General features: G+C 44.8%; 1 protein-coding gene across 1 annotated transcript in view; it reads left to right on the top strand.

Annotated features, from left to right (window-relative positions):
- The window catches only part of LOC309569900 (sialoadhesin-like), a gene marked incomplete at both ends in the record, with an annotated part of 435,740 nt that overhangs the window by 95,013 nt on the left and 325,157 nt on the right, over window positions 1–15,570 (top strand). The window contains 4 exons of the mRNA XM_082275891.1: window positions 5,781–6,062; window positions 8,693–8,953; window positions 9,025–9,294; window positions 14,309–14,590. Of these exons, the coding sequence (XP_082132017.1) occupies window positions 5,781–6,062; window positions 8,693–8,953; window positions 9,025–9,294; window positions 14,309–14,590 (1,095 nt within the window). The remainder of the gene's footprint in view (window positions 1–5,780; window positions 6,063–8,692; window positions 8,954–9,024; window positions 9,295–14,308; window positions 14,591–15,570) is intronic.

Genomic DNA, 15,570 nt, shown 5'->3' with positions numbered 1-15,570 from the left:
AATGTACTCTTCTGCCAGGTTATGAACAGGTGCAGAAGACTGAGGCAATCTGGAAAGTGCATCTGCCGCATTAGTCGGTCCAGGTCTGTACCGCACTGTAAATCGATACGGTAACAATCTGAGAACCCATCTCTCAATTCTGGCAGATGGTTTTGAGCGTGGCGAATATATCACTTCCAGAGGCTTGTGGTCTGTGATGATTTCAAAATCAAGGCCGTAGAGATAGGTGTGAAACCTTTCACATCCCCAAACAACAGCCAAAGCTTCTTTCTCGGTCTGAGAATAACGTCTCTCTACATCAGTGAGGGATCTGCTTGCATACTGAATAGGCCTGTAATCGCCTGTGCATTGTCTCTGAACCAAGATGGCGCCTAACCCCACAGGGCTAACATCGACAATAACTTGGGTGTGTGCAGTAGGATTGAAATAAGCCAAAGTTGTGGCGCAAGTCAGCCGTCTCTTAAGTTCATCAAATGCACCTTGTTCCAAAAGGCCCCACTTCCAAGGGACTGCTTTGCGAGTCAACACTCTCAAAGGTTCACTGACAGTCGCCATATCTGGAATAAACTTGGCACAGTAATTCACTAGCCCAAGAAAACTGCGTACTTCTGCAGGGTTTTCAGGATTTCTGGCATCAGACACAGCTTTAATTTTACAGTCCTCCGGACCAATGCCCCTGTCAGACAGCACATGGCCCATAAAAGTCATTTTATTCATTTGAAATGTGCATTTCTTCTCATTTAATGTTAACCCTTTCTCCTTCAAGCGATTTAGCACTGCACGGAGACGTTCGTCGTGCTCCTGTGTGTTTGTTCCCCACACAATTATATCATCAGAAATGTTATGCGTGCCTTCACAACCATGTAGCACTTGCTGAATCACATGTTGATAGGCCTCTGGTGCGGACGATACGCCAAACATCAACCTCTTGTATCTAAAAAGACCTTTATGGCTTGCAAATGTAGTGATGACTCTAGATGCTGGGGTCAATTCAATCTGATGATAACCCCATTTCAAATCCAGTTTACTGAAGACACTTGCCCCATTCATTGCATGCAGAACATCTTCAATAGTGGGAATTGGATGTCTCTCTCTCTGCACAGCTTGGTTAGCACATCTCATGTCCACACAAATTCGAATATCTGTGCCCTTTGGTACAACAACTAACGGCGATACCCACGGAGTGGGCCCTTCCACAGGTTCAATAATGTCAAGGTCTAGCAGCTCTGCCATTTTGTGCTCAACAGGTGATCTCAGGCTATAAGGAAGTCTGCGTACTGGCTGTGCAATAGGCTTTACATGTGGATCAATGTGAAGCTCCAACTGAAAATCCTTTAATTTTCCAAACCCAGAGAAGCAATCTTTAAATTCCTCTTTCAATGCAGAAATAGCAGGAGACACCATATTCACTCTTGCGCTGCCTACATCACGGCCAATCTGTAACACCCCTAGTGCCATTGCGGTTTGACGACCAAGCAGAGGCGACCCTGTGCCATCTACAACATAGAATTCGGTCTGCAATGGAGGACCAGTCTCATGTGTTTGAACAGAGGTATAAAATTTGCCTTTAAGTTGCAGTGGTGTACTGGAGCCATAAGTATAAATCTGTTTAGTGGTGTTACACAATTTAAGGTGATTTTCTCTGCCATTAAGACTGTGCCAAGAAGCCAAGTCCATAACATTGCATGTAGCTCCAGAGTCAATCAACACTGACACATCCGTATTTCCAATCTTAATGGTTAATGTCCCGGCTTGCAGAGAACACAGGGAGAATATAAATTCACAGTCAGGAGCACTCTCTTTATCCTCAGCTATAACATTTACTTGTGCAGATTGTCCTTTGGTTTTGTTATCTCTGGTTGTACTTCTACACACAGCTGCAAAATGACCTGTCTTTCCACAAGCAAAGCACATTTTTTTCTGTACCACAGTGCAGTCCTGACTTGTGTGTCCCGCCCTGCCACATTTATTGCAGGTGATATGTAAAGTGCTCTTTGGAAAACTCTCTTTCCTACTCCAGATATTCCTATTATTATAGGTAGGTTTGGAGACTGTATTGACAGATGCAGTGTTCTTGGTTTCAATATGCAGAGCCTGGAGCTCAGACAGTTCAATGGCTCTTGCAATCTCCTGCAGACTAGTAAGTGTGAGACTAGGTTCTCTCAATAATCTCCTCCTGAGGTGCACAGATGTGCATTTCTCTATGACCTGATCTCTGATTATCTCCTCAGTTACAGTCCCAAAATCACAAGACTTTGCCAGATATTTCAGCCTAGTCACATAACTGTCGGTGGTTTCTCCCAGTTCTTGCACAGCCTGTCTAAACTTATATCTTTCATAGGGAATATTTTTCTTTGGCTCAAAGTACTCACTCAGTCTATTCATGGCTGTCTCATAGTCTGAATCTTCCCCTGTTGCTCCCAGGGTTTCAAAAATGTCCTGAACTTGAGGTCCAGCTAGATGCAGCAGCATGGCTCTCTTCTGAGCAGGTGCAGTCACTCCTGTGGCTATAACATAGAGCTGAAATCCCTTCTTCCACTTGTCCCAGCGCTGTGAGAGACTAGTGTGGTCTCCAGACACATCAAACGGTCCAATAGCCAGTAAATCCAGAAAGCTAGCCATCCTCGTCGCCAAAATGTAGTGTATTAACACAGACAAGCTGTACAGGTTGCTTCTTTATTCACTGCACATCAGCATGCAACTAACTTCAGCCACACCCAGCTCCCAGACATATACATAATTGTAACATTTTGCAGACAGCAACTTAACCCGTTGCTTACCATACTACAGTGACCACCAATTTTTACTGTGCATACAGAGGCTGCTTGCCCTCTTTTCGTGGCCTGTTAGCGTCTGCCTCTCCTTGTCCACCTTTCGGACATGATGTGGATTTTGGGGGGGTTTTATTCCTGGTTGATCAATATATAATCTATATATATTGCACTGCTGATATGTACTGAACTGACCGATAGAAGCAGAATGGCCTGATATATAAGGATGATCGAACTTTTGAAAAGTTCGGTTCGACCAGAACATCCGAACTTCCCGAAAGTTCAGCCCGGATTTCAGAACCCCATTGAAATCAATGGGACCCGAACTTCAGTTATCAAAAAACACCATTTTGAAGCCCCAAAACCCAATAAATGCCCCTAAAAAGTGCCTAGGGTTCTGGGTCATGCCCCATTAACTATTAATCACACAAAAAAAGTTCTTAAAAATTGTCATTTTTGATAAAAAAAAAAGCCAATTATTGAAAAAATTAAAAAAAAAAAAAAAAGAGAGATTTTTTGATTTTGGATTTAGTATCTGGGGGGTCTAAAAGGTGTGCATGTGAAGTTTCAGCTCTGTAGCATGTCCAGAACCATGAAAAAAAAAGATAATTTTTCAGTAGAACAGGGATGTGGGTCGGGACCCTCCTTTAACTTTAACACCTATATGATCTTTTTTTCTGGTTCTGGACATGCTACAGAGCTGAAACTTCACAGGTACACCCTTTAGACCCCCCAGACACAAAATCACACAAAAAAAAGTTCTTAAAAATTTTCATTTTTGATAAAAAAGCCAATTATTGAAAAAATAGGTGTGATAGTAGCAGAAATATATGCTTGCGCTAATGAAATCATTTACAGTAATATATTTCTGCTACTATCACGCCTATATATGTCTAGGTGTGTATATAAATATATGGATGTGTGTATATATACCACTATACACAAGTTCAGATGTTTTGCCTGCCTCAAAAGAACCCCAAAAAATGCCAAAAAAAAACGCTAGCGTCAAAAAAAAATGCCCAGGTGTGTTTTTACTGGCATTTTTGGGGGGTTTTTGGAGGCAGGCAAAACATCAGAACTTGTGCACAGTACCACTATACACAAGTTCAGATGTTTTTCCTGACTGCAAAGAACCCAAAAAAATGCCTTCTATTAAACCGGCAAGGTGTTACAGCAGCGAAGCCAACCCCCTGTCAGAAAGTTTTCTAATACAAACAATCTTTTTTTTTTCTGGTTCTGGACATGCTACAGAGCTGAAACTTCACATGTACACTTTTTAGACCCCCCAGATCTGAAATCCAAAGTAAAAATCAAAAAATCTCTTTTTCTTTTTTTTTTTCAATAATTGGCTTTTTTATCAAAAATGGCAATTTTTAAGAACTTTTTTTGTGTGATTTTGTGTCTGGGGTGTCTAAAATGTGTACCTGTGAAGTTTCAGCTCTGTAGCATGTCCAGAACCATAAAAAAAAAGGATTGTTTGTATTAGAAAACTTTCTGACAGGGGGTTGGCTCCGCTCCTGTAACACCTTGCCGGTCAGATGTTTTGCCTGCCTCCAAACCCCCCCCCCCCCAAAAAAAAAAAATGCCAGCAAAAACACACCTGGGCATTTATTTTATTTTTGACGCTAGCGGTTTTTTTTGGCATTTTTTTGGTTCTTTTGAGGCAGGCAAAACATCTGAACATGTGTATAGGGGGTTTATATACACATATATGTCTGAATATATACCCCTAGACATATATAGGTGTGATAGTAGCAGAAATATATTACTGTAAATGATTTCATTAGCACAAGCATTTATTTCAGCTACTATCACACCTATATATGTCTAGGGGTATATATTCAGACATATATGTCTATATATACCCCCTATACACATGTTCAGATGTCATGTCTGACATCAAACATGTCCTCAAAAAAGCACTGGCAGTGGCAGCCCCTGCAGCATAAAAAATTCTTGGCTGGTGAGAAGCCATATGGGTGTGATGAAGCTATTCAGAAAAATTATCTTTTCTCTATAGCGGTCACCCTGCTATGGAAGGGTTTTGTTACCCTGCCATAGCAGTCACTGCCAGTTAACCCTACACTACACTACACTACGGTCCCCTGACACTTAACAGTTTCCCTACAGAAACTAAATTTTTGAAGCTAACTAAAGTGTAAAGGAGCTCTCTAACTACACTAGATATCCCTTTCCTCACACTAATAAATGCTAAATGACACTTTTCAAGTAAAATTAACAGAACTGCTTCCACGCTCTTCCATGTCCAGTATAACAATGCTAGGAATATGGGGGGGGCGATCTTATATACTGGGGGGCGTATTCACTAATGATTGGTCTAGGGACCCCCTAGTCACTCCAATCACATTCCTAGCATTCTCCTGCCCCCTCAATTGGCTTTTGCTAATGGTTCTGGTCCAATCTCTGGCTTTTAAAGCCCATTTCCTGAAGCATTGCATTTTGGTTGGTTCTGGTTGCCGAATTCCGAACTTTTTGGGCAAAAAGTTCTAAATTCGGCCGAACCTCGAACACCCAATGTTCGGGCCGAACCGATGGTGGACCCGAACCGTTCGATCATCCCTACTGATATATACTCAAGTAGCCTATATATATGTAGATATCAATATATTGTCTATACTGAAACTACCAATAGATACTGAATGGCCTAATGTATACTCAAGTGGCTTATATATATTAGATATCAATGTATGCTCTATACTGAACTGACAGATAGATACCCAATGGCCTAATATAGTTAATCAATTGTCCTATATATAGAGAGAGATAAATGTATGCTCTGCCGAGACCGCGTGCACATAATCACGTAGATGTACGATCACGTAGATTATGCGCAGCCAAGCCGCCCTGCTGTAGTAAATCTGCATGGGGCGGTTGGCAAGTGGTTACAATGTAATAGGAAGTAAATCTAACAATTCATAAAAACGTGATATCTCAGCAAGATACAATCCAAATCCATCAATTTATCAGTGTCGTGATTTCCTCTTCCAGCATCCTTCTCCACTCCAGAAATAAAAGTGACCCCGTCCAGGGTAATAGAAGAAGGTGAGATGACAGTGACATGTGACAGCAGACTGGATTTGCCCCAAAGCGACACAGAGCTGCACTTTGCCTTCTACAGAGATGGACAGAATGTGCGGGAATACGATGTATCTGATACATACAGAGTGCCGTCAGCTCAGCTGGAGGATTCTGGGAAATATACCTGTGAAGTGAGGACAACGTCTGACACTGTGAGGAAGATGAGTGATGGGCTTTATATCGGGATACATGGTGAGCACAAAACATTGTCCAATCGCACATTACCTCTATACAGTCATATATATTGTTTGCTTCCCCGTCCTCTGCCATTCACAGATTGAGGCATTGAGATGCATACAGACTGATGACCTTCACCAGGATTATCTGAAACTTCAGGAGGATTACATAGGCTCGCCCTAATTAAAATTGGAATTTAAAAAAAAAAATAAAATGGACAGAAAAAAACATATTTCATATTTTTTTGTTTCACTTTAATGAGGTAAATGTTGCATACGGGTGTTCAAAATGTTCTACTTGATGAATGCCTCCTGGCTTAAAGAGTAACTCCACTTTTGTTAAGAAAAATACATTCCCCTCTGGGTGATCTCTGTACATTGCAGAGATTATAACAAACTTTGTTGCAGATTCCTACCATGTATTATTCTGAAGAAATGGCTCTTTGGGAGAGACTTCATAATCATCAGTCAGCTGATGCACCTGCAGGGCACTAATGAGGAACGTGACAGGGTCTGCATCCCTTTAGATGTCATTTCCCTTGGGAGTATATTACCAAAAATGAAATTTTTGTTTCAGGGAATGCCCAAAATCTGACTTGTATCTTAGTGCAGACTTCTGAGAAAATCAGTGAGCCAATCACACAAGCAGGAAATGACATTTCCGGGGTGTGGTCAGTATACCATCTGTGTACAGAACGCCTCCAGGTGGCCATATTGTATTTTAAATAAAATTACAGCATTGCAGAGTGAAAAGGAAAGGTATATTTTAACCACTTAAGCCCCGGAGGATTTGGCTGCTCAAAGACCTATTTTGCGATTCGGCACTGCGTGATTTTAACGGACAATTGCGCAGTCCTGCGACGCTGTACCCAGATGAAATTGACGTCCTTTTTTTCCCACAAACAGAGCTTTCTTTTGGTGGTATTTGATCACCTGTGCGATTTTTAATTTTTGCGCTATAAACAAAAAATAGGTGCGACAATTTTAAAAAAATAACAATATTTTTCACATTTTTTCAATATGAAAAATGTAAAAATCAAAATTTTTTAACATTTTAGGCCAATTTATTTTCTGATACATATGTTTGGTAAAAAAAATCGCAATAAGCGTATTTTGATTGGTTTGCGCAAAAGTTATTGCGTCTACTAACTACGGGAAAGATTTATGTCATTGTTATTGTTTTTTTTTTTACTAGTAATGCTGGTGATCTGTGATTTTTTTTGCGGGACTGCGACATTGCGGTGGACAGATCGGACCCCTGACTGACATTTTTGACACTTTTGGGGGTACCAGTGACATTACTACAGTAATCAGTGCTATAAATATGCACTGTTACTGTAAAAATTACACTGGCAGGGAAGGGGTTAACTTTATTGGTGATCAGTGGGTTAAATGTATCCCTAGGGGCGTGATTCTAACTGTGGGGGGGGGCGTGGCTTGTGATGTAACCACAGAGACATACGATCCTACATAGCAGGATCGTATGATCTCTGCAGTTACATCAGGGAGAATGACAGACGGCTGTGTTTACATCAGCCGCCTGCCTTTCTCGCTCTCCAGCGGGAGATCGCGAGTGGCCGGCGGAAATCGGAGCCCAACGGACATGAGTGCCCGAGGATTGAGCAGCCTCCCTGTGTGACTGCATAGAAGGGGCGGTGGGGTGGCTGCATATAGAGGAATTGATCTTTGCATATTCCTCCTGCATCAGCTGGGCTGGATGGCTGATTCTCCTCTCTGCAGGTAGATCAATTCCTCTATATGCAGCCGCCCCATCCCCCTCCTATCCAACTTCTTTTTTTTTTTTGCTGGCCCCCCTAGCGCTGTACAGCCCCCCCCTCTCCAGCCCCTTAGTGCTCTTCAGCCCCCCTCTCTTCAGCCCACCCAGTGCTCTTCAGCTCCCCCCCTCCAGCCCCTCCAGTGCTCTTCAGCCCCCCCAGTGCTCTTCAGCCTCCCCCTCCAGCCCTCTTCAGCCCCCCCTCCAGCCCTCCCCAGTGCTCTTCAGCCCCCCCTCCAGCCCTCCCCAGTGCTCTTCAGCCCCCCCTCCAGCCCCCCCAGTGCTCTTCAGCCCCCCCCCCCCCCTCCAGCCCTCCCCAGTGCTCTTCAGCCCCCCCTTCAGCCCTCCCTAGTGCTCTTCAGCCCCCCCCAGTGCTCTTCAGCCCCATCTCCAGCCCCCCCAGTGCTCTTAAGCCCCCCTCCAGCCCTCCCCATTGCTCTTCAGCCCCCCCCCCCCTCCAACCCTCTCCAGTGCTCTTCAGCCCCCCTCCTCCAGCCCTCCCCAGTGCTCTTCAGCCCCCCCTCCAGCCCCTCAGTGCTCTTCAGCCCCCCCTCCAGCCCTCCCCAGTGCTCTTCAGCCCCCACCCTCCAGACCCTTGAGGCTGCACTGATGGGCACTGAAAACGTTGTTATTATTATTTATTTTCGTAACTTCTGCATTAATGCAAAAACATTTAACAGTGTAATTTTATGAGATCATTTATGAGGGTGTGTTTAGGGGCGGAATTAGGGGTGGGGCAGGGTAGGAGTTGGGTGGGGCAACTGGTGGCGAGTAACCCTGAAGGCCTGGCTAGTAGCTCAGGACTTTAAATGTTGAGCCCTGGAATATTGTGCTATGTATGTGTTTATGTGTGAGCTTCTCTTCTATATTAGGTGCCATCAGACCAGTGGTGACCTTAACACCCATCTGGTGGGATGTACTAGAAGGGGATGAAGTAAATATAACATGTAATGCACAGTCTACTGCATCAGAGGAGCCCCAGACCTATCAATGGTACAAAGATACGAGACCAATACCTGGAGATCAACAGACCCTTCACAGAACATCTTCAAGAATCAACGACAGTGGAGATTACCAATGCAAGATCAATAACGGCGCTATCAGTGATGTCGTCACACTAAATGTTACAGACGGTGAGTTATCTCCTCATCTCCATAATTCCATTATATGAGGTCTGTAAATATAATATTATTTATTTTCTCAGGTGATCTCATTCTGCAGAGACCTCCATCTGCCATTTATGAAGGAGACCCCCTGACTCTGAGATGTCATCATATGAAACAGTATCCTAGCTTTCAAACAAGATTTTACAAGAATAATGAAGAGATAAAATCACAATTCACGGACTCTGAGCTCCATATTCAGAAAGTGGATCTAAAAACAGCCGGACATTATAAATGTAGTGAACAAACAGAATTTTCTGGTAGTTCGGGTTACCCTGAGTTCTCAGATGAATTCTCAGTCTCTGTAAAAGGTGAGTCCCTACAACACAGCACATCCTGGGGATAGTATGGGAATCTGGGGATGGATCGCTGTAGAAGGAAGAGCTCAGTACGGGGATCTGGGGTGGACGGATGGATGGATGTAGAGGGAAGAGCTCAGTACAGGGATCTGGGGAATGGGTGGATAGATGCAGAGGTTAGAGCTCAGTACGGGGATCTTCTGATGGATAGATAAAGTGGGAAGAACTCAGTACGGGGATCTGGGGATGGATGGATGTAGAGGAAAAAGCAAAGTACAGGGGTCTGGGGATGGATGTAGAGGGAAAAGCTCAGTACAGGGGTCTGGGGATGGATGGATGTAGAGGGAAAAGCTCAGTACAGGGATCTGGGGATGGATGGATGTAGAGGGAAAAGCTCAGTACAGGGATCTGGGGATGGATGGATGTAGAGGGAAAAGCTCAGTACAGGGGTCTGGGAATGGATGTAGAGGGAAAATCACAGTACAGGGGTCTGGGGATAGATGGATGTAGTGGGAAGAACTCAGTACGGGGATCTGGTGATGGAGCCCTGTAGTGGGAAGAGCTCAGTACAGGGATCTGGGGATGGATGTAGAGGGAAAAGCTCAGTACAGGGGTCTGGGGATGGATGTAGAGGGAAAAGCACAGTACAGGGATCTGGGGATAGATGGATGTAGTGGGAAGAACTCAGTACGGGGATCTGGGGATGGATGGATGTAGAGGGAAAAGCTCAGTACAGGGGTCTGGGAATGGATGTAGAGGGAAAATCACAGTACAGGGGTCTGGGGATAGATGGATGTAGTGGGAAGAACTCAGTACGGGGATCTGGTGATGGAGCCCTGTAGTGGGAAGAGCTCAGTACAGGGATCTGGGGATGGATGGATGTAGAGGGAAAAGCTCAGTACAGGGATCTGGGGATGGATGAATGGATGGATGGATGGATGGATGAAGTGGTAAGAACTCAGTACGTGGATCTGGGGATGGAGCCCTGTAGTGGGAAGAGCTCAGTACAGGGATCTGGGGATGGATGTAGAGGGAAAAGCTCAGTACAGGGATCTGGGGATGGATGGATGGATGAAGTGGGAAGAACTCAGTACGGGAATCTGGAGATGGAGCCCTGTAGTGGGAAGAGCTCAGTACAGGGATCTGGGGATGGATGGATGTAGAGGGAAAAGCTCAGTACAGGGGTCTGGGGATGGATGTAGAGGGAAAAGCACAGTACAGGGGTCTGGGGATGGATGGATGAAGTGGGAAGAACTCAGTACGGGGATCTGGGGATGGAGCCCTGTAGTGGGAAGAGCTCAGTACAGGGATCTGGGGATGGATGGATGGATGGATGTAGAGGGAAAAGCTTAGTACAGGGGTCTGGGGATGGATGGATGAAGTGGGAAGAACTGGGGATGGAGCCCTGTAGTGGGAAGAGTTCAGTACAGGGGTCTGGGGATAGAGTCCTGTAGTGGAAAGAGCTCAGTACAGTGATTTTGTGATGAAGCGCTGTTGTAGAAAGAGCTCAGTATAGGGATCTGGGGATGTAGCGCTATAGTGGAAAAAGCTCAATACAGGTATCTGGGGATGGATGGATGGATGTAGTGGGACAAGCTTAGTACAGGGATCTCGGGAGTGATGGATGTAGTGGGAAGAGCTCAGTACAGGGATCTTGGCAGGGCTGCTGTTAGAAATCGCGGGGCCCCGTACAGACTACCTGGCAGGGCCCCCCCCCAAGAAAATATTAAAGATATATTTAGCTAAAATTACAACAAAATCACTATTATCAGACACAAATATAACATAACTCGCATAATTCCTGCTAAATCTAAAAAAAAAAAACTATGTTAAATAAAAAAGAAGATGAGATGAGAAAAATATACAGGCTGGGCAGTTGGAGCTCAGTGAACAGAGAGACAGAGAGAGAGAAACAAAGTTACAATTTACAAATAAACTCCTGAGCAGAGATAAGTGCTGGGAGGGGGGGCCACACAAGGGAAGGGGATTAGTGAGGGACAACTGTCTCTTTCTCAACAGATAAAAGCTGATAGCAGGGAGAGGGACAGATCAGATTCAGGTGCTGGAGGAAGATTTCTGTATTTGTTGTCCATCACTAATCCCCCTCTCTGTGTGGGCCCCCCCCCCTGTGAGCTCGGGCCCCTTACAAGAGGGCTGGTGGTCCCCCCCTATCAGCGGCCCTGGATCTTGGGATCAGTGGTGTCACTAGAGTTAGTGTCACCCAATGCCGTGAAACATGGTGTCACCCAACAACCCAAAAACATGATACAAGAGATGGTCAGAGACTGCAGAGAGGATAGAAGAGATAATCAGAGACTGTGGCCATTGCTGTACTCACAGTGGCACGGGAGACTTCAGCAGCCATGGATGGAAGGTGCAGGGATCCAGTCTCTGGGACTCTGTGTGGCCATGCTCACAGTGGCGTGATTTAGCTTTGTAGAGGGAAGAGCTCAGTACAGGGATCTAGGGATGGATGTCGAGGGAAAAGCTCAGTACAGGGATCTGGGGATGGAGTGCTGTAGCTTGAAGAGCTCAGTACAAGGATCTGAGGATGGAGTGCTGCAGTGGGAAGAGCTCAGTACGGGAATCTGGGGATGGAGCGCTGTAGTTGGAAGAACTCAGTACGGGAATCTGGGGATTGAGCGCTGTAGTGGGAAGAGCTCAGTACGGGAATCTGGGGATGGAGCACTGTAGTTGGAAGAACTCAGTACGGAAATCTGGGGATTGAGCGCTGTAGTGGGAAGAGCTCAGTACGGGAATCTGGGGATTGAACGCTGTAGTGGGAAGAGCTCAGTATGGGGATCTGGGGATAGAGCGCTGTAGTGGGAAGAGCTCAGTACGGGAATCCGGGGATTGAGCGCTGTAGTGGGAAGAGCTCAGTATGAGGATCTGGGGATAGAGCGCTGTAGGATTTCAAACACAGGTGAGACCGCTCCAGGTGAGGTATGATTCAGGTGCAGGTTGGATCCGTCATCCGGTTGGATAATCAAATATAGAAGAAGTGACCGCACTCCGAAAATTCAAATCAAGAAAGGAGTAGTTTTATTCTTCATCACATACATCAAAGATCGGACTAGTGAGACATGGGACAAAAGAGGTTGGCGCTATTCGCGACACAAGGGGTCGCTTACTCATAACCACACATTGTGTAGTGAAACGCGTCAACCTCTTTTGTCCCATGTCTCACTAGTCCGATCTTTGATGTATGTGATGAAGAATAAAACTACTCCTTTCGGTCACTTTCTTCTATATTTGATACAGCGCTGTCGCTTGAAGAGCTCAGTACAAGGATCTAAAGATGGAGCGCTGTAGTGGGAAGAGCTAAGTACGGGGAACTGGGAATGGAGCGCTGTAGTGGGAAGAGCTCAGCACAAGGATCTAGGGATGGATGGATGTAAAGGGAAGAGCTTAGTACAGGGATATGGGAATGGAGCGCTGTAGCGGGAAGAGCTCAGTACAGGGATCTGGGGATGGATGGATGCAGAGGGAAGAGGTCAGTACGGGGATCTGGGGATGGAGTGCTAAAGCGAGAAGAGTTCAGTATAGGGATCTCTGTGATCGTTGGATGGAAGCTTAACAGGATGAGAAATCTCATCATAGGTATCATATTGTGGTGGAACATCAGGTTATCCTTTTAGTGATGGTAGAGAATAACAATGAGTCAGATTCCACTGCTTCCTAAAACAAAGTCCAGCCTCCTAGACCAGCTCTAGTGATAGGCAGAACACTGATCCAATGCCGGCAAATTTAATCAGTGTGATGTGTATTAGAGGAGGCGGGACTTTGTTATAGCGGCTGCTGCAGGAGGAGGAGGACGAGTGTGCGGGACATTCAAACTACAGACCCCTCAACTGGGGGAAGGTAGGTACAGTGGCGTACCAGCGCAGGGGGGGGGGGGGGCGGGCCGGGCCGCCCTGTGTGCTGTGCACTGGGGGGGTGTCAAGCCGGTAGTTGCGCCGCTGACCACTCATCTCCTCTTGTGAGGGCAGCTTGCTCCCTCGGTCGGTGCTGTGCTGCTCGCGGGGGCAGGAAGAAGTAGATTGCCCGAGATTTGAGCAGCCTACCTGTGTGCTAGATGGCGGTGGGACGGGACAGCTGCATATAGAGGAATTGATCTTTCCACATTCCTCCTGCAGCTGCCGAATGCCTGATTCTCCTCTCTCTCCTGCAGGCATTCAGCGGTTGCAAGAGGAATATGGAAACATCAACTTCTCTATATGCAGCTGCCCCTCCTATCCAACTTCTTTTATCTTTTGCTGGCCCCCCAGTGCTCTTCAGCCCCTCCCCCCAGTGATCTTCGGTCCCCATCCCACTTCTCTTCAGTTTTTTTTTTTTGTTGTTTTGCATTTGCCACATCATTGGAAATTATATTGGGACTTCAGCTTTATATTTTGGACTTATATTGTCATTTATTATTTGTTTGATTTACATAAGTTATATATCATTTTTTGAGGTGCTGCACTTTCATTGAGTAATTTATTATGAATGCAACCAGGTGTTGGGCTAAGAACGGAGCATGAAACATAGAAACAGAGAAAAGTGATGTCAGAAAAAAAGCCAAGTGGTCCATTGAGTCTGGTTAACCGCTTTACGACCGCCCGCTGCAGTTATACGGCGACAGGCAACCGCTCCTGGGCGAATCGCCGTAGCTGTGCGTTACTCACTAGCAGGAGGCTATTTATTATTTCTATTCTAATTTTATTTTAGTCGATCACTGCATGTATTTATTTAGTACCGGTTAGGCATGATATGATTTATATCAATTGGGATTAAAGTCAACCTTAATGCAAAGGTCTAACTTTAATTAGTTAATGTTTCAGTTTTGGTTGAAAAGCACCACAGTTGTAGTTTGATCTTTGATACTCCAACAATGAAATCTCCCTGTCTGGGTCTTTTATATCTACCTGGAGTTCAGCTTTACAGGAAGTAAAATCTGAATTTGATAGGAAGTGAATCAAACAACTAATAAAAACGTAAGGTTCTAAGCAAGAGATCAATTTATCATTGTCATCCTTTCCTTTTCCAGAGCTCTTCTCCACTCCAAAAATAAAAATGAACCCGTCCACGGTAATGGAAGGAGGTTACATGACGGTGAGATGTGACACCAGACTGGATCCGCTCAGAGGCGGCACAAAGCTGCACTTTGTCTTCTACAGAGATGGACGGACTGTGCAGGAATACTATGTATCTGATACATACAGAGTGCGGTCAGCTCGGCTGGAGGATTCTGGGAATTATACCTGTGAAGTGAGGACAGCATCTGACAGTGTAAGGAAGATGAGTGAAGAACTCCATATACAAATATATGGTGAGCACATAATATCACACATTACCTATATACAGTCATATATATCGTTCACTTTCCCATCTTCCGTCATTTACACATTGCGGTAATGGAAATCATTGAAACTGATGACTTTCCCCAGGACCATCTGGAATTTCAAAAGGATTGTATAGGTTCCCCTATATAAAATGGGAAATGTTGTTAATAGGAAATATAAGGGCCAAAAAAAATCAAATTTTGTATCTTCTGGTTTCACTTTAATTAAGTAAATGTTACATACGAGTATTTATTATTCCCTACTTGAAGAATGCCGGTTCTGGGCTTAAAGCAACAGTAGCTTTCTTTAAGGCTAAGTTCACATGTAGGCGTTTCGGGGCGTTTTTGGGGAGTTTTTCTGCTCTAGGATCAGCTCAAAAAACGCCCAACAAGACAAATCCTATTCATTTCAATGGCCCCTGTTCACATCTGAGCGTTTTGACGTTTTAAGCAAAACGCCCAACGCACTAAAAAAAGTACATGAGCTTCTTTTTGGGCAGATTACAGGCGTTTTTATTTTTTTCCATTGGTTACTAGTCAACCTAAAAACGCCTGCACAAAAACGCCTGTAAAAACGCCTGTAAAACGCCTGAAAAAACGCCCATAAAAACGCCTAAAAAACGCCTGTAAATAGCAATGCCAAGATGTGAACGTAGTCTAAGTCATTCTACAGCTGTCCTGTAAAAGAGACCAGGGAGATCCGATTGCACACATTGCTAATAGAGTTGGGTCTAACAACCTTCGGTTCGGGTCGCACCAGAACCCCCGAACATCACAAAAGTTCGAACCCGAAATCCGAACCCTATTGAAGGCTATGGGACCCGAACTTGAAAAATTGTGTTGAAAAAATGGTGTCCATTTTGAAGACTTATGTGCAAGTTATTGGCCATAAAAAAGGTATGGGGGCCGGGTACTGCCCAGGGGACATGTATTAATGCAAAAAAAGGTTTTAAAATTATAGTTTTTAA

Source organism: Pelophylax lessonae (genome assembly GCF_965119305.1).
Source record: "Pelophylax lessonae genome assembly, chromosome: 13".
NCBI classification, from domain to species: Eukaryota; Metazoa; Chordata; class Amphibia; order Anura; family Ranidae; genus Pelophylax; species Pelophylax lessonae.
This window is presented reverse-complemented; position numbering and strand designations above follow the sequence as displayed.